This window comes from Cydia pomonella, chromosome 9 (genome assembly GCF_033807575.1).
Source record: "Cydia pomonella isolate Wapato2018A chromosome 9, ilCydPomo1, whole genome shotgun sequence".
Lineage (NCBI taxonomy): Eukaryota > Metazoa > Arthropoda > Insecta > Lepidoptera > Tortricidae > Cydia > Cydia pomonella.
The window spans coordinates 22285132-22306133 of NC_084711.1; the positions used below are offsets into that span (position 1 = coordinate 22285132).

Below are 21002 nucleotides of genomic sequence, written 5' to 3' on the forward strand. Positions count from 1 at the left end.
ATGAGCGTTTTTCTAGAGATAAGACCTAGCTAGATCGATTTTTCGCCCCCGAAAACCCCTATACAGCAAATTTCATCGAAATCGTTAGAGCCGTTTCCGAGGTCCCCGAAATATATCTATTTATATAAGAATTGCTCGTTTAAAGGTATAAGGGCTCCTCTACACGATGGTCCAGCGTAGGCCAGTCTTAGGAACGCTGCTATGCGGTGAAATGAAATTGCAATATTACTTGCTCCCTCTAACGCATAAATGCGTCCCTAGGACTGGCCTACGCTGGGCCATCGTGTAGAGGAGCCATATGATGGATGTCTAAAACAAACACCGTGCCTGTCCTGGAAATACTGCCTTCAACTTTGCTGTTAGTCTATTCTTCAATTTATGTATGTATGTATGTTACTTTATTGCACATGAACAGGTTAACTTAACATAAAACAGACAAAACAAAACAAAAAAGTTATGTACAATGGCGAACTTATCCCTAAAAGGAATCTCTTCCAGCTAACCTTTGAGAAAATGCGGATGTCAAAAACAACCACCGGTAACCCCAAGAAGATACTGAAGCAAGAAACATAAAAAGAACATATAAGAAATATACACAGTTTTTCTGCAAACATACAATTTTTTCATAAATAATGACATTTCGAATATCCATTGTCCGCTTAGTACTTGCGTTTAGTAGCAAACGTATAAACTCATACTAAACACTAATCAATATGTAAACAGGCCCTAAGGCAAGTGTACACGCTCACAGGCGTCTTATCTTTAGGCAATACTGTACTAATACTGTAATTAATACTGTATTGCCTAAAGTCAGATCAGATCATCATACATTGCCAATACACTAAAAAATAACCATTTAAAACAATTAAAATTGCATTAAGGGGGTCCCTAACGCCAATGACCTTCGATCTGAATCCCTTAGTTTTCTAATGTTTTTAGTAGCTAATCATATTAACAGCAACGGCTGTAAGCAATATAGTATCCCAAATTTACTTCAAAGTTCATTATTCTCGAGATATTTGGCATCAAAGTTGAAGAATTGTAGGCCAAAAAACTGGTTTTCTGACCATAACTTTTTTGTTAATAAATTTAAAATTAAACTCTCTGACAAATTTTTAGAGACGTCAAAGACGAAAGCAAATATGTAGATCTCATATATGGAAGATCCTTCATAGCAATCTAGTAACGAAAAAAGTGTTTGTTTAGACAATGCTTATAAAAATCATAAAAAAATAATTATTGATTTCTTTCAAAATCCGACAGACAAAAATGGAGATAAAAGATTAAAGAACCGATAGCCGTTTGTCTTATAATTCTATCTGTAGTGCAAATGAAGGAGTAACGACTCAAAACTCGCCAAAAATCGATGAAAACCGCGGGGAGCCCCTTAATACTTTAAACCCTATCTACCTTTAAGCCTATCGCACAAAACAGCAAATTTTACTGTTTAGAGTAGCTAAAATGTAGTGTCTGTTCGTTTATTTTATCGTTATTTCAATACTTAGAAATGTCGAAAAAGTTAACGTTACTGTTTTGTATTTTACTGGCCATCGCTATCCAGCGCGGTAACGCGGCAAGTGTGATGGGCACCTTTGCACCCGGTGCAGCCCACGGAGGTCTTTTAGAATAAGTTAGTAGTTTATTTATATATTATTGTTTTGTGTGTATTTGTTTCTAATTGTATGTCACTTTTTATTGCAAATATAATAAAATTTTATTTTACTTTTACTGTTTTTCAAACATTTGTTGATATTGTATAAAGTTAATCTTAATGAAAATCACTTAATGTGTGCTCGATAGACATTTAATTCATTGTATTGGACGTGGACAATATGCTTCAAAATAATATGTACTTACTTACTTTCTTACTCCGTTGGCTCAGCGACCCAAAATGAGACTTGGCCTCCGACACAAGGCAGCGCCACTTTTCTCGGTCCTGTGCGACCTCTCGCCAATTGTCGACTCGAAGTTCGCGCAGATCCGCCTCCACCATGTCGCTCCAGCGATACCTAGGGCGTCCGATAGACTAGACTTCAAAAGAATATTGTTGGCGAAATTCACAATGTTTTCATCTTAGGCAATATTCCCGGGTACTGGCTGAACAACACTACTACCCGCCACTGACCCTAATTCCCGTTATTTACTACCCTTCGCCCGTGCGATTGATTTCACAGGGCCTTTTTTCAATTACGCTTTTAGTTTTGTGTAGCGAGCAAATAATTTAAGAATTAATAATTATACTGATAGGCATCGGAGTTTTATCGCACGGTAAGACTAATAGCGAGCTATGGACTCGACATTAGCAATAAAGTTCAACTCATATTCATACTCTTACTAATTCATTATTTAATTAGTAATTTTAATTTTACAAGGACAAGAATATTTGGATACGATCCTTTAATTTTGTCTTTCGGGACAAAAATATTACATATAAGAATTTTTAATACTACGTCGGTGGCAAACAAGCATACGGCCCGCCTGATGGTAAGCAGTCTCCGTAGCCTATGTACGCCTGCAACTCCAGAGGAGTTACATGCGCGTTGCCGACCCTAAACCCGCCCCCCCCTCGTTGAGCTCTGGCAACCTTACTTACCAAGAAATACCCTTACTTAAATATACATTACACATACACTGTCGAATGTGATACATGACGTCCACAAGAATATTTTTAAAACAAAGACTCTAAAGCAAGGATCACTGAAAACAAGGTTTAGTGAATGGGCCACAGTGGGCATCCATAAGAGTAGGAATAGATTGTATGACCTGTATGAAATGAGGAGCATTAACCATGACGAGAATTTTGCAGAATATGTAAGAAAATATTCAAAAGTGTTTAAGAAAGTCTGCGCCGCGGCTAAGTCTGCCTTTATAGGTCAGAAAGTCAGGTCATATTCTCACAGTAGCTTCACAATACATACTAGATGTGATAATGTATACGCATAAGAATATAAAGTCCTTTAAGAAACTGTCCGATATCCATAGTTATAATACGCGAAATAAACATAAGTTAGTAGTCTCCAAGTTTCGTCTACAGAAAGTTAAAAAATCGTTCATGGGAAACTGTGTAACATTTTATAACAAAGTACCCTTAGAGGCATGGAACCTGCCCTATACTTCATTCAAGCAATACGTCAAAAATGCACTTCTCAAAAAGGGATACTATAAAATAGATGACTACTTGGGAGACACGGAATCATGGCCAAGTATCCAGTCTCAAAAGCTGTAATAGTTTTGCGTGCAGTGTCCCGGAGAGGCATATGGCGCTGTTGTTTCTAGCTGTTCAACCTTATGTATTAATGTTTGTTATGTTTTAGTTATTTTGATGATGACATTGACATATTAAATACATAGTAGTTATGTATTCTGTAGAACTAGTTTTAAGATTGTTAGCTTAACAGTCTCTTGACGTGAAATATGTATTTCATACAATTTTTTATTTTTTTTATTTTTTGACATTTGGAGAACCTTTACTCCTCCAAATCTTATTATTGTGTATTATTATTTTTCTCAGACCGTGGGGACCTTATACATCTCCAAACTTAATGTATTAACCGTGGAGACTATACGTCTCTGTCATATTGTATAATATACTTGACTTGGTACATACTAGTTATGTACAGAATGTAGCATTAGTTTATGAGACTGCTAGTTTAACAGTCCAGACGCGGTTTATTTATTTAGTATAAATTTTATTTTGACACTTGGAGAGACTTTACACCTCCAAATTTTATTAGTATTAGTACTCTGACATTGGGGACCTTTTACATCTCCAGATTTAATGTGTTTTTAACCATAGAGACTATACATCTCTATTGTATTGTATTAATTATTTATTTTAAGATTATTATAATGTAATGTTTACCCAGGTATTGGCTGTTGTATTTATAAATGTTGTTATGTATTTTTCATGTCACTATATGATGTTACTATAAATGTTGTATTGACTTGTAAAAGAGCCCTTGAGGCCTACTTGCAGAATAAATTTTTGAATTTTTTGAATTTGAATTTTGAATTACATTACATACATACATACATTATTTATACATTTTTTGTATTGATTAATTTATATTCATATTATTTTACCTCTTTAAATATACATATTGTTTTTTTTTATTAAATTTCGTAATGTTATCAATACAAATAATGGTAATTATTCTTATTTATAATATTTATATATTCAAAGACAAAATTAAAGTATAGTATATAACTCGTCAAAGTTCTAGTCCTTGATTATGAAATTAAAATCATTGATTAAATAAATGAATGAATATGAGTATGAATCTGAGTTCAATTTTATTGCTGATGTCGGCTCCATGACTCGCTATTAGTCTTACCTATGGAAGGTAGAGGAACAAAATCTCCATATAACAAAAATTGTCCGACAAAAAACCATAAATAGGCGCTACAATAACTAGAATACTTGAGAAAAAAATCTAATCATAAAGCGCACTTCACTCCGTCAATAACGCCTAGGTTCTTAGCTACTCTAGCGCTACTCTGGAGAGAAAGAAGCTACTCTTGGAACTATTATTTATAGCTGACAGCTGCTGGACACTTTTGCAACATTTCTGCCTAAGGAGTTTCTGTTCCTTGCGTCTACCTGCCATAGTCTTACCGTGCGAAAAAAACTCCGATGCCTGCTGATAATACATACAAACTGTTCGCTATCTAATAAGGAACCCAGTTAGTGTGAAAGATAATATCTAATTCTAATTCGACGACCAGTTTGACCCAGTGGCTAGTGACCCTGCCTACAAAGCCGATGGTCCCGGGTTCAAATCCTGGTAAGGGCATTTATTCGTGTTATGAGCATGGATATTTGTTCCTGAGTCATGGGTGTTTTCTATGTATTTAAGTATTTATAAATATTTATATATTATATATATCGTTTTCTAAGTCACAACACAAGCCTTATTGAGCTTACTGTGGGACTTAGTCAATTTGTGTAATAATGTCCTATAATATTTATTTATTATTTATTTTATTTATTTATTAATTCTGACCCCTAAATGAAAATAAATAATATCCCATATGTCGCATATGATATTGGACGTTGAGCGTTATATTTGATACTGGCACCCGTTTGGGGCGTCAAGGGCGTTAATAGGGTCATAAAAGCCGTTCCAGGATCGCGTTGCGAAAATTAAGAAATACGAGTGGTGGCTTTAAGCGTTTATGTCGGTTATGAGCTGTTTTTTTTTGTTGATTTTTTTTTTCGTCAACTTTTACTAAAATACGATGGATACATAGAGTTTCACCGTATGTCCAAAAAAACTGTCTCTAAGTTACGAAAACGTACGGTATTTTCGTAAGTCAACAGAAAACGAAGTACATAATTTTTTTCGGAACAAGTTGTGATTTCCTATTTATCCCGCCCAAAATGTGGAGGTTTTTAATTCAGCCAAATTTAATCCAAACATAGCGTTTACATAACAAAACGGCAACGTAACAAAAATGGCGGCATCTTTTCGAGCGATGGCGCTATAACCTTTGGCCCATTCTCTAGCAGATGGCGCCACTTTTTGATATTTAACAAATTTAACACATATCAGTAAAAGAATTAGGATCAAAGTCAAATGGTTTTCTAAAAGTTTTAATCATGTGTTGAAAGATGGCAGTAAATTTACCGTGGCTACAAAGTTTACTTAGACATTGTTATATTATATTGACGTCTAAGCTATTTTTTTTACTTTATCTTATACAACAACTATACTCTATGTAATACTTTTTTCAATACTTTAATGTCTTTGCTGCAGTACAAAACACTACAATATGGAAAACGTGTCCATAATATTTTTTATTTAGGTTATTATGGAGCATCTTTTCGCATATGGCTCATTTCGAAAATCGAAAAAAAAGAATTTCGCTCCAGCCCATTTGACAAAATTAAAATTAAAATGAAAAACTTTATTGGTAACAATTGTTACAGGTCGGTTTTACATAGTGTGCATATACCTTACTTCAAATTACAATCATCTCTTTGTAATGACAGGTGAAAATAAACTAGTACTTCTTGCAGATTGAGATAGATGGCGCTATCATCTCTATTTCAAATTTTCTATGCTACGATGCTTGTATTTTCGAAAAATCCGTGCTATTATATTTCACTGATGGTAGCACAAAAAAGGCGTATAAAATATTTCAAAAGAATACGTAACGTACTCACATGCAAGACTATAATGATCAAAGGGAACTAGAATATGACGCGAAAAACTCTCAACCTCCAATCAACATCTATTATAAAAGTTTTGCTCTTTTTTGGCCCCTTTGACTGGAGTCTATGGTATAGATTTGTCACACGCTCTGCTCGAGATATGTTTTTTTTAGTTCAGGCTCGTTGGTACAGTCAGCATCAAAAGTAGCGGATCAAATAACGTTTCATAATCGTCTTTAATATAGAACAACTAAGACTGTAAAAGATATACTTTTGAGCGTGAATTTTAGAAATTTATCTATATTTGGAAAAGTTATCCGGAATATTAGATACTTTTGGCGCGTTGTTTCATCTGCTACTTTTGATGCTGACTGTACAATTATCATCAAAAGTTGTGGAAATATAGACTAGGTATACGATAAAAGCATCTAGATACATGTATTGCCTGATAGCTTAACAAAAAGAGATGTCTACAGATATAGAATTATTTTATTAGATTAGGTACTTAGAACAAATTAAAACTGGCAAAATTTAACTTAAGTTTTATACGCTGCCTTCAGATGATCTATCGGGTGTTCTCAAAATTATCTTCCTAAGAGGCTGTCAACACCCAATGTCCTTGAAATTGATGTTACTTAAACAGTTTATTAAGAAAGACTAGGTAAGAAAAATATATGTTCATATTAATTATATTTCAAAGACCGTGGCTGTACTCGATACATGATTGAACGAAATCGGCTCGATAGAAAATAATTGCAAAGATTGGTCTTAAAATCAAAATTAAACGGTTCTATGTCTTTATTGTTTTGACTTATGGGTCTGCAATTAAAATCACAATTTCAAAACATTTATATCTAAACCGCTGTTGAGTAAAATATTACACTAATAATCCACTTTTTAGGGTTCCGTAGCCAAATGGCAAAAAACGGAACCCTTATAGATTCGTCATGTCCGTCTGTCTGTCCGATTCTGTCACAGCCACTTTTTTCCGAAACTATAAAAGCTATACTGTTCAAACTTGGTAAGTAGATGTATTCTATGAACCGCATTATGATGTTTACACAAAAATAGAAAAAACACAATAAATTTTGGGGGTTCCCCATACTTAGAACTGAAACTCAAAAAATATTTTTTCATCAAACCCATACGTGAGGGGTATCTATGAATAGGTATTTAAAAATGATATTGAGGTTTCTAATATCATTTTTTTCTAAACTGAATAGTTTGCGCGAGAGACACTTCCAAAGTGGTAAAAAGTGTGTCCCCCCCCCCCCTCGTAACTTCTAAAATAACAGAATGAAAAATCTAAAAAAAATATATGATATACATTGCCATGCAAACTTCCATCGAAAATTGGTTCGAACGAGATCTAGTAAGTAGTTTTTTTTTAATACGTCATAAAAATTAAAAAAAAAAATTTTTTCATCAAACCCATACGTGTGGGGTATCTAGGGATAGGTCTTCAAAAATGATATTTAGGTTTCTCATATCATTTTTTTCTAAACTGAATAGTTTGCGCGAGAGACACTTCCAAAGTAATAAAATGTGTGCCCCCCCCCCCCCTGTAACTTCTAAAATAACAGAATGAAAAATCTAAAAAAAATATATGATATACATTACCATGCAAACTTCCACCGAAAATTGGTTTGAACCAGATCTAGTAAGTAGTTTTTTTTTAATACGTCATAAATGGTACGGAACCCTTCATGGGCGAGTCCGACTCGCACTTGGCCGCTTTTTTTATATAAATATTTTTCTTATTATTCCCTTGCCCAGGCCACTTAAACGAGCAATTCTTGTATATTTATATATATATATTTCGGGGATCTCGGAAACGGCTCTGACGATTTAAATGAAATTTTCTATATGGAGGTTTTCGCTGCCGAAAAATCGATCTAGCTAGGTCTTATCTCAGGGAAAACGCGCATTTCTGAGTTTTTATATATTTTCAGAGCAAAGCTCGGTTTCCCAGATATTATTGAAACTTAAATGCTATAAAGTATTAACCCGGACCGTCTGGACCCGGGTACGTCCTTAAACTACGTCCAAAAGAGAGGGGCATTGTGAATGTCATCTCGCTTTGTGTGGTAGGGCACAGCCAGTGGATGTCATTCCAGATCTAGAGCAGAGCCCAAAAGGGGAAGTACCTCCATCTTACTGAAAACCGCAGCCAAATAACACTAGACCCTACTCATAGTGTTGCGTTCCTGCCGGTGAGTAAGGTTGCCAGAGCTCAATGAGGGGGGGCGGGTTTTGGGTCGGCAACGCGCATGTAACTCCTCTGGAGTTGCAGGCGTACATAGGCTACGGAGACTGCTTACCATCAGGCAGGCCGTATGCTTGTTTGCCACCGATGTAGTATTAAAAAAAACTACTTAGAAATATCCATCAACAACGAATAGCCTAACATAAATGTTAATGCTTGTTTTTAAGAAGTCAACTCACAAATTATGCAAATTTCTGAAAGCTGCGAAGAACAAGATATTTACATAATTACCAGTGATCGGTTATTTGGATTCTCCCTCGCGGGATATCAAGTAGAAAAGTTAATATAGATACGACAGTTTCCCGCGATACCGAACAAACCTTACAAAAATAAAACAATTTAAATTATCTCTAAGGATTTTTTTACTCTTACATGGCAACCAGTTGAGACAAAAACTTCTATTCTTTTCCTAATCTCAACATTTTATTTAAAGCAAAATATATTAAAACCTCCACAAAGTATTAGCTTATATATTTGTCATGATGGAAAAAATACTTCAAAATCCTGACATTGACATTTCATTATTTTCTCTGGATTTCAGTTCTTATTATTTGCATCTAAGGATTGCATAAATAAATAGGTATTATCTGTATAATTTATACTATAATATTAGATCACAGGTTATCGTACGTAATATCGTAAGTGCAAATACATAGATCTTATAGCTCAAAGGCGATCCAATTAATAAGTATCCACGTTAAGTTCGCACACTATGATTTATGGTTCAATTTTTATTTCATCGACTTGTTTCATGGACTCTGAGATTATCTTTTACGACAACTGTGGCTTACTCTAATTGAACTTTTGATTCGCGTATGATTAGAATATTCTCGGGGAGTACTAGACCGTAAGGCAGTGTTACATACTAGTTGACATGCCGCGAAAACCTAATTCTTCCCCTAAGGATGAAACTATTCTAAGTTGGATCGAGCCCCACGTTGACTTGATGTATGAGTCGACTCAATCTATTGTTCAAAATGTGAAGTAACCATCGGATGTACGAGTAAAAATGTTGTTAAAAAACACGTTGAAAGTGCCCAGCACAGAGGATTACAACAGAAGAAAGAAGATTTTTACTTTGATCTAGTCCAGTTCTTAATTCTTTGCAATATTCCGTGGCAGCAAATCGAAAATCCGGCTTTTAAATCTTTCTTTGAAAAGTACATATGCTGTAAATGTGGTGATAGTATTAAGTTACCCGGTGAATCCATTATAAGAAGAACGTATTTGGATAAGTTTTACAAAGAATAGTTAAGTGTTATACACGGTGACGTTGCAGACGAAAAATTATGGATATCGCTTGACGAAACAACGGACTTTCTTGGGTACTAGTCTATCAGCTACTTAGATGTTTAAAAGTGTAATAAAATAAACAGCAAACACATTGTATTTTTTTGCCTTTTCTAACAACATAAAGCCCGGATTCCCGGGGCATATCCATACTAACATAATGATTGAGGTCGTTCACCCCATGTCGAATCCAAAAAACCGATCACTGATAATTACCAACATTTACACTTTATTGCTTGTGTAGACATTTGTATTTATAAGTACAATATTTATTTATTAACTAACGCAGCGGCTTACGTAAGCGAATACAAAATAAAAATAAACAGAAGGTCCGTTCCCGCCGTTCTTGAAAATAAATACCTAAACATGCCCGACTCACTAGGGTTGCTTCTGTATTAATGTCGAATTTTAAAAAGGAGTAGGTAATATAAGTTTACAGACATACATACATCGATTCGTTTATACATACGTCTTATCATGTTTACATTCCGTAGAGACTCCATTTTGACTTTGACGTACATGACAGTAGGTACCTACGTAGCGGCGGGGACGTCAAGTGAGCAACGCGCGCACAGCCCGACTAAGCTCTGCCCGAGAGTGCCCGAGAACGCCTGTAAATGTAACATCTGTGTGCGTAAATGTCACGTATGTGTGCGTGCGGTGAAAATGGCACTTTGTACTGAGCGAACTCTCTGCTCCGGCGCGCACCGCCGCTATTTACTTTGTGGCGCGGGTGAATCAATCCTTTGATACCTATGTCCTATATATAAGTGTCCTACGTGGGCGATCTCGTTGCGAACGCGAATGCCGCGGGCCGCCGCGCCGCGCCGATTCGCGTTCGCGAGTTATTCGCTCACGTAAGCCGCAGCGTAATTTAGCTCACAAAACAAGCTACAGACAATAGCAGAAATTACAGTATAGCATACAGTTCAGATCCAGACTATAATTATAAACATGTGTGCACAGATGATAAGGACATAAAATTACAATTAATCGCTTAGAGAGGTGAGAAAAATTAAATAATGACATCAATTTAGGTACACATCGGTCTGTGTGCGTACCTGTATACTTATGAGGTAGGTTCAGTCGCCATCAGATATATCGGAGCGGTCATGGAGCTCACAAATATCTGAACACGCCTCTATTGTCGAGGTGGTAGAGTGCGTGTTCAGATATTTTTGAGCACCTCGGCCGCCCTGATATATCTGATGGTGACTGTACAATACACTACAAATCTTCTTTTCATGTCATGCTCTGAAAGTGAGTGGTTGTTCTAAAAGTGTGCAAGGATAAGTTTCTGCTCTAGAGCACTTTTTTACGGTAAGCAATAAAAAAATTGGTTTAAATGGATTTGTTGTACAATTTAAATAACGATATTTCTACCTAAATTATTAATTAAAAGTACTCTCAAGAAATACTACCTACTGAAGTTTATACTTACCCGTGTTATTTTAAATGCACTTGTATTTTACTTTCCTCGTATTCGAAATGAAAAATAGAGTGTTTAACTCGGGTGAAAGACACCATTTCAGTCTCGAACTATTGGCGCTCTCACTGCATTCGAGCGCCAAACTACCTCGACAGAAATGGATGCCTTTCATCCCTTGGTTAACAATCTACTATTGCACAACCTCAATATAAATATACAAGGAAACATGCATAATAGGTACATAATAGGTACATAAAGACAGAGATACACAAAAGGTGGCCGAGGTACCGCACAAACTCAATACAAATATACAAGGAATACAAGAATACATAAAGACAGAGATACACAAAAGGTGGCCGAGGTACCTACTTAAAACAGGACCTACCGTAAAATTCGAGATTTTAGATATATTTATTTTTAATCAAGGGCGAATTCTATGAATGAAATCACACAGAAATCAGACTACATTTGCGAGGGCAGACTTATATATATATATATATATATATATATATATATATATATATATATATATATATCCTCTGGCGCAGCGACCCAAAGTGTGTCTTGGCCTCCAACACTACTGCTCGCCACTGATCCCGGTCCTGTGCAGTTTCTCGCCGGTCTTCAACCTGGAGCTCGCGCAGATCCATGTCCACCACATCCGACCGATACCTAGGTCGACCGACCGGGCGGCGTGCTGTCGGTTTTCCCTCAATCGCTCTTTTCACCGCCCGATCGGCTCCCATTCGCTCTAGATGACCGAGCCACCGCAGCCTTTGCGCCTTTGTTACACCCATGATATTTGGCTCAGCTACTATCTGTTCGACTTCGACGTTTTTGCGGATTCTCCAGCTGCCATCGGGTCGCTGCGTATAATATATATTCAGTAACAAAAAAAGTTTACAATAATTAGGTTGGTATCGAGATACCTGTGTGCCTGTGTCAAGAGATACCGGGTCGGTCTTCCACAGCATGTATTATTCATTCAATTTCGATTGTGTATCGTTTATTCATATAATCTTACGCGTACCTTGCATAGCTTTAAACGAGTAATTCTTGTTGTTCTGTTTATATATTTCGGGTATCTCAGAAACGGCTCTAACGATTTCGACACAATTTATTATATGGGGGTTTTCGGGGGCGAAAAATCGATCTAGCTCGGTCTTATCTCTGGTAAATCGCGAATTTTTGAGTTTTTTTATGTTTTTCGAGCAAAGCTCGGTCTCCCAGATATTACATAGGTACCTTATGCATCAAACGCATAACCCGCACTACGCACATATGAATATAAACCACGTAAAAACATTCAAAACGATGACAGCTCTCTCTTTACAAACTTATCATCATTGTTCAAAAAGGCGCTACTGTCGCAACTTCAACCGAAACTCACTATCATTAATGTAGTTCAAAATTTGCCCACCGGCAAAAATAACTTTGCAGTATAGACCTGTACTTTATAGCGTCTAGCCCCACACATTACCAAAATGGCCTGAAGCCTCCCTTGTGAACATAAATGCAAAGACAGGTAAATATTAAACTGTCAATCTTAGTACAAAGTATAAAAAATATAATTTTAGACCAAAGGTTTATGATGTATTCATACAGTCATTAGAATGATACCAGTAACAATTATTTTTCACCCCAGAAAAATACCTGATATTTTCTCATGTCCAAATAGTGCACTTTAAAATGAAACTATCTTTCATTTCACGAATAACGTATAATGATGGTTTCAAGTAAAAATAATCATGTCATAATGTTTTTCCAATATTTTATTTTGGCTTGTAATTCTCACGAAAAATTTAGTGAGTAATTTTTTGCTTGGTATTATCAGGAAACGACAGAATTCCACGAAATAAAAAACCAAGGCTTAAACTAGCGAAGTTACTCACCATCTCATCATTATCATAGATGGGCTCTTTTTTATTTAGTTGTCGGTTTTTTCGTCAAATTCCGATAAAATTTGGTAAATGAATATAGATAGTGTCCTATTCTGTGCAATACGTACAAGCGTTATTTCAGGTCTCAGAAATTCTTTCCCTGAGTTAAGAAAGCGTATGGAGATTTCGTAAATCAGCGGGAAATTACATATAGCCGGTGAAACAAGCTTGTCAGTAGAAAAAGGCGAATTTCATATTGTCTATGGGACAATAACCCTTCGCGCCTACATTTTTTAAATTTGCCGCTTTTTTCTACTGACGGAAATGGCTTGACAGATATTACCTACATTTTTTTTTCAAATTTGATGGGTTTTCATGCTTATCAAATTTTAATTCAAAATCTAACCAAAATAATCGACAAGAAGATAAAAATCGGCCCAGATGCGGCTACGCAGTAATTCGAATTGCCTACGTGACTGAACTATCGATAAATAGTAGATTCTGTAACAAGGGATCAAAATGATATATTTACGACGTGGGCGTACATTGAATCCTGAACGAAACAAGGAATATCCCACACAGACCAAGCCGCGGGCATAGCTTGTATTTTAGGGTGAGCTCTGTTTAAGTCCCGCTGTAAACATCGCGCCGACTACAAAAATTATAAATAATATAAAGGCCTTAAGTACCTATATGAATTATATAGTTCTTATTATGTAACGGTCTCTCATAAACGTAAAGAACCTGAAACTAACTGCTGGCAAGTAGTTCCAGTTTTAATGGCGAACAGACGGACGCACATTATACTGAGCTTCGGTGATAAGCGAGGAGGGATGTAATTTTATGGGTTTGTGGACCGATTCCATCGTTAAATGAGCCTGAATGGAGCTTAGGACAATATTGGTCGGTATTTCATCGTCATAAGAGGTATTCTGTAGAGAAATGGCTAACCGAAAGTAACATTTATTGTTCTTTTACGATTTATTTTTAGAGACTCTTTTGCAAGTTTTTCGTTATGAAATATAAATCTTGCCGCAGGTTTTTACCAACAAAATTATACGATCAATGAAATTTCATTTTTAGCGCCACCTGTTGGAAACTTACTGAAATTTTGTGATGTGAATACGGTAGCGCTGTTATGCTTTCATGTGAACGTATAGTTGTTAGTGAATATACATAGATGGCGCTGTATACCAAATTTATTATATTTTATTAAATGACATGATTTTCAATACATTTTACATATTTAATAATTTTAAAGTTTTCAACTACATAAAACGATGTTTTTATATATGTTTCAACAATTGGTTTCTTGTTTTTAAAAATATCTGGTATCGATTTTTTAACCGTAGCAAACAGCTAGCAACTCTGATTTAGTCTATGGAAGTGGTGAAAAAAAAAAACAACTTTGACATGATGGTTTTATATTTGTGTCGGACAGAAATACGTCGGGAGCTACGCCGGTGAAGAATTTATTTCAATTATCATAAGCTAGCTCAGTGGTCTCGTTACGCGCTGTCGCTAGTTGTAGACACATATTCTATCTTCATTTTCCATGCGACAGAACGTTTTTCGCTTGTGCCGTGCTCCAAATAATGGTTTCCAATGAATCAGTGACGTCTCGATACGCAACCTTGGATATTATGGTTACAAGAAAAGGTGTATTTTGAAAATATATCTAGTGTTTTCGTGTTGAAAACTCGTTTGTGGTATAAGTTAACTGTGTTGTGGTTTTGTTAACGCTGTGGTGTTGTTGAATCGGTGTTATGTCGGGTGGAAGGAGTTTGGAGAAGGAGCGCAAGTCTCCTCGGGAAAGCGGAGAGGACTCCGAAGATGAGAGTGAAATCTTGGAGGAGAGTCCTTGTGGGAGATGGCTGAAGCGACGAGAAGAGGTAAGTGCCTTTGTCGTAGCTTTTAGTCTGATTTTTGGATAATTTTGATCTAAAATTTAGGAATTATTTAACTTAATAATTCCAGCTGACCAAACGGTCAGCTGATCTGCAAGGTCGGCCCTGTATTTCGGTCGCAACACGCAATTAGATCGAGTTATATCAACAATAAACAAAGAAGGATTATCTAACGATTTAGTTTATTTCGACTGTCATAATATTTATCTTACATTTATTATTGAAAGAAATCTGAATCTTTTGTGTATTCATAACTGTTTTACAAAGTAATGAAAGTATTAAATTGAATATAGAATTATAGGTTATTAAAAGAAATAGAAAGCTATCTAAACCACCAACTCAAATTATGTGGTTTGCTATTATTAAAAAAAAAAATTGCAGGACCTTCACAGCTCTTTGTATACATGTCATATCTTTTTGATCATGTTTGCTACAGTTTTCATTGAATGTCTGCATTAAACTCTGTTTTCAAGATTTTCTCCATATTTTTCGGACCCATGGTTTAAAAGTTAAGAATGTGGGGCCTAGCAATTTTTTTTTCTTTTGGAGCAATTAGTTTCGAAAATATTTGCGTTATCAAAAAAAGTTTGTTTAAGACCTCTCCAATGACACCCCTCAGCATAGAGTTGAAGGGAAAACAAAAATTCAATGCCACTTTACCTTTAAAAAAATTAAAAATATCAATGGTTATTTGTTTCTTTTTTTAATTATCTCTATAAAATATGGCCACGCATGTTCACTTTTCAGATAGTATCTAGTTAACTTTTCTCTTAGTATTTAGTGCATGGATGTTTAAAAACTAAAAATGAGTGTTAGCTTGCCACCAACAGCAATCACTATTTGGTGAGGAATATTGTTGTAAGCCAATTGTTATGTACTTCATGATAAATTAAAAAAAGAAAAGCTTGGTTTATCTGTTTTCTCTTACATTTAAACCGAACTTACAACTGAACCGATTTAGATGAAATACGGTATGGAGATAATTTGAGGCCCAAGAAAGGACATAAGATAGTTTTTATCTATATGTACTTATTATCATCATCTCACACAGACAAAGACAAGTTGTGTGTAGAAGCTACTCCCTAATAAATAAAGATTTTATTTTCCAAGTAGGCATACCTATTACAATGCGCTTATGAACGTCAAATAAAGCTAGGGCTCTAACCCTACACCTCTGACCCGAGAAGATATAAATCCCTTCTAAACTATAATAGGGTATCCCAATATGGGACCAGTAAACTCGGTAGATATTGGATAAAAAAAACATAACAATAGGTAAAATGCTAACTAGTTACTCCGATAAAGCTAGCTACTAGAAAACCCATAATGGATAATTACTGACAGTTAATTTGTTTACTAGTCTTGAGTTCCACTAAGTAATTAAATTGTCTATCCATTTCCATTATCAACACCTCATAAAGCCTGAGCAGCTAGTGGTCTGTTTGTTTAGGAAAATGTTTATACAAGTGCTAACATTTACTTATTGTACATGTACACAAACGTTGAAAAGTCATACCCATATCATAGTGCTCATAACCTTATAATGTTGTGTTCCTGCAAGTGAAGTGTGTGAAGGTAAGGTTGTCAGAGCTCAAAGAGGGCGCGGAGTGTTAGGGTTGACAACATGCATGTAACACCTCTGGAGTTGCAGGCGTCCATAGGCTACAGAGACTGCTTACCATCAGGTGGGACAAAAAATAAGGATTTGTACTTACCATTTACATAAGCTCTACTGGAAGGTCAGGTCCAAATTGTTGATAATAAGTGATCAAGGACCTATTTATACTGCGATTTTGTTTGGGATGATAAATGATATAAAAACCGGACAAGTGCGAGTCGGACTCGCCCATCGGGGGTTCCGTACTTTTTAGTATTTGTTGTTATAGCGGCAACAGAAATACATCTGTGAAAATTTCAACTGTCTAACTATCATGGTTCATGAGATACAGCCTGGTGACAGACGGACAGACAGACAGACAGACGGACGGACAGCGGAGTCTTAGTAATAGGGTCCCGTTTTACCCTTTGGGTACGGAATCCTAAAACTTGTCCTATGTCCTTCCTCAGGCATCAAAGTATCTCATCAAATTTCATCAAAACCACTTCAGCGGTTTATGCATGAAGAGCTAACAGACAGACAGTGTTTCTTAATTTATAATAATAGTAAGAATTCTTCAATGAATCACATAAATAGGTACAATTTAGACTTAGCTCAGCATAATATGAGCTGTGAATGAACTTGCACTTATGACGTAACTGTACCCAATAAAACAGCCAATGTTTGAAAACATGGCGTCAGATGGCAGTGCAAAGTCTAAACTTATGACATACTTAAGTTAGCACTTATGTCAAAGGAACAAGGATTAAAATATGTTCTCATGTAAAGGCTTTAGCAGTGTTACCTTTAGACTTTGATGATTCTAATGAAAACATTTTTATGTCTTGTATTGCCCATAGAGATATAATGCATAACTACATGCACGGTTTTTATTAGGGTTCCGTAGCCAAATGGCAAAAAACGGAACCCTTATAGATTCGTCATGTCCGTCTGTCTGTCCGATTATGTCACAGCCACTTTTTTCCGAAACTATAAGAGCTACACTGTTCAAACTTGGTAAGTAGATGTATTCTATGAACCGCATTAGGATGTTTACACAATCATAGAAAAAAAACAATAAATTTTGGGGGTTCCCCATACTTAGAACTGAAACTCGAAAAATCTTTTTTCATCAAACCCATACGTGTGGGGATAGATACCCCATAGGATAGGATAGGTCTTTAAAAATGATATTGAGGTTTCTAATATCATTTTTTTCTAAACTGAATAGTTTGCGCGAGAGACACTTCCAAAGTGGTAAAAAGTGTGTCCCCCCCCCCCCCCAACTCCTAAAATAACAAAATGAAAAATCTAAAAAAAATATATGATATACATTGCCATGCAAACTTCCACCGAAAATTGGTTTGAACGAGATCTAGTAAGTAGTTTTTTTTTTAATACGTCATAAATGGTACGGAACCCTTCATGGGCGAGTCCGACTCGCACTTGGCCGCTTTTAAATAACTAGAGCCACCAGTTCCAGCCCATGGCTCTGTCAATTTGTAAAATTTAAAGACCTGAATTGAAAAAAAAAAATGGATAAGTGCGAGTCTGACTCGCCCACTGAGGGTTCCAAACTTTTTAGTATATGTTGTTATAGCGGCTACAGAAATACACATATAACGGTTCATGATACAGCCTGCTGACAGACGGATGGATAGCGGAGTCTTAGTAGGGTCCCATTTTACCCTTTGGGTATGGAACCCTAAAAAAAATTCAGTAGCCCGCTGAGAAATATTATCTGTTGAGGACAACAACCCGACAAACATGAGAAAGCTGAAACCGAGATCTTCACTATCTCTCGGGCAATAAGTTAGAAGCGCTTAAAACTTAATACTTTTTTTTTTTAATATAATATTTAATCCGTATTGTTATTATTAGTATAGTTATTTACATTGAATAACTACTATTTAAACGAATGATTGTAATGTGTTTTAAATTATTTTCGGAAGTATTCGTAGACTACTAAATTAAGATATTAGACAATAGGTAATAATATGTTTTGTAAGGTAATTTTAAGTATTTAGCTAATAAGGTTAACTTGCTATACCCTACTCAGGGTCCATGTTGTGACAATTTAATTTAAGATAACATCTGTATGTACCATGGAATGCAATAAATAAATAAATGAAATACTTTTGCCATACTCAAACTATACTGTCTAAAGTCCAGAGTACTAGACTTTTTGTTTGAGCACAGTAGACTTATTCCGCTTAGTTTTTGTAGAAAATGTGTTTTTATGCATCTATTGATTATTGAGATGATTTGGACACGTGGAAAGACTTGAGTGAAAATAGGCTAACAAAGAGAGTGAATCAAGGAGAAGTAGATGAGGGAGCTGAAAGGGGTAGACCTCGGCGGACTTTCTCTGATCAAATCGGGGAAATCTTGAAGAACAGGTCAAGAACACCCTAAACCGGCGAACGTGTATGGGGTATTTTATGAAAGTGAAGGAAACGAAAGAGGTTTGGTCAGGATCGTAGCAAGTGGAAATCCGTGGTTTCTGCCTACCCCTCCGGGAAATAGGTGTGATTATATGTATGTATACATGTATGTATGTATTGATTGAGAATTGTAAGCTTACCTACATAGAGAAATATCTCTATGGTACTGACTTCAGGGGTCCACTGATTACCAGTTCGCCGGACGATATCGGCCTGTCAGTTATTCGCGATTGTCAGTCATTTCCATTGCGAATCACTGACAGGCCGATATCGTCCGGCGAACTGGTAACCAGTTGGCCCTTTTAGTGTATTTTCAAAGTGTATTGATAGAAAATGTTATCAGTATATAAAAGGAAACGTTAAGTTATTATTAACATCCTTCTATAGTAGCTACTATCACCACTATCAGCTATTAATATAATTGTTTATTCAATCATGTAATCATTTAATTTTACCCTGTAGGTCATCATAACAAGTTTACGTATGATATATAAATATGTAGGTACTGGACCTGCATTTGTTTACATTTGTAAATGGCCTATAGACTAATAGCCTGCAGTGACCTTAGCTGCCAGCTGCTGCCAGTTCCATTCAGGGTTTGAAACCTAACAAGGCTATTTAAACTATCTCCATACCAAATTTCATATAAATCGGTTCAGCGGTTTAAGCGTAAATATGTAACAGACAAACAGAGTTACTTGCGCAGATATGGGGCAAGGGCGGGTTTAAATCCAGCAAGCTGTACCTGCACCTTTTTCATTACTTACACAATCAAATTGTTGCACATTATTGAGATAATACTTACCTACACTTTGTACCTAAGATGGACTACTGACCTACTTAATATTTATACCTACAGTACGAACTGCTGTAAAAAGTAATGAAATAAACGTATTTGTATATAATTGGCAGAGCGTTAGCGAAGCGTTCGTATGTCCGGAATTTCTCCTCTACAGGTCGCAATTCTCAGCCAATTCTCGTGAAATTTTGCGAGCAGGTTCGATGATTAAATATATTTAATTCGTCGATTCAGTTTTTTGTTTTTTTCAAAATGGCGGAGCCATACTTTTATTCAGTTTTAAGTTATGCTCACGTCGTGGCGGATAAAACGCAGTGGCGGATTTGTCCTAAGGCCAAGTAGGCCCGGGCCTAGGGCGGCAAGACATTAGGGGCGGCAGTAAGGCGGCAGTCTATATGATGGGTGCTGAGAAAGGGGCTGCTAGTAGTTACTACCAGGCGGCCAACACTGCAAATCCGCCACTGGCTCACGAGGTGTACAGCTCACAGAGTCACTAGTCTTAGTAGGGATTAAGTAGTATTTAAGTAGTATTGTATCTACATAATATATCGTCCGAGAGCTCTAGGACCTTGGGCAAAGTCAAGTTTCTATTCATCAACATTAATACATATAAAAGCTAATAAGTAACATATTGCTTTATTCCCAAGAGAAAAACCTCGTTGCCAATGAGGATTTTATTTATTTATTTAGCTACACTTCTTTATTTAGAACTCTCACAAGGCACTTTGTTTTGTATGAAGGATTATATACGTTGTGACTAGTTGCCATTACATGTGATTTACATACCTAAACATGAAATGGAAGGCATCAGATTTATTTCATTTGTGATTTTCAGGGACACGCCCGGTATCCCCTTCGAGGGTTTTGGAAGGGGTATTCCGTAACGCTTTGCTTACCAAAAGTTGCAAAATAAAATCCTTTCATTTGGCTTTTTAAGCGCTTCATAATATGGGTAAGCTGATACCCGTTCCTTAAGAGCAGAGTCCACATCCACACAGGAATTGTTCGGATTAATCCCTGCCGCTTCTTCTGCCATTGCTCTACGCGACAAAATTTCTATCGTCAACACTTATATTTTATAATATTTTTACAAAGAGGAAGTTGAAAATGGATTAAGCGTTATTTTTTATAATCGATACCCGTTCAAGAGGTTAGCGCTTAGCCGAGTCCACACAGCGGTTCGTTGCTCGAGCATACGCGCGAGGCAAAAGTGTTGACGATGGAAATTTTGTCGCG

General features: G+C 36.2%; 1 protein-coding gene across 2 annotated transcripts in view; it reads left to right on the forward strand.

Annotated features, from left to right (window-relative positions):
- The first annotated feature begins 14397 nt into the window (after positions 1–14397).
- LOC133520958 (nuclear receptor-binding protein homolog) overlaps positions 14398–21002 on the forward strand; it is a 98734-nt gene continuing 92129 nt past the window's right edge. Inside the window, exon 1 of one of the 2 annotated variants that reach the window (XM_061855672.1) lies at positions 14398–14911. In XM_061855672.1, the coding sequence (XP_061711656.1) occupies positions 14786–14911 (126 nt within the window). In that variant the 5' untranslated portion in view covers positions 14398–14785. The remainder of the gene's footprint in view (positions 14912–21002) is intronic. The other variant, XM_061855673.1, reaches the window with a different exon arrangement.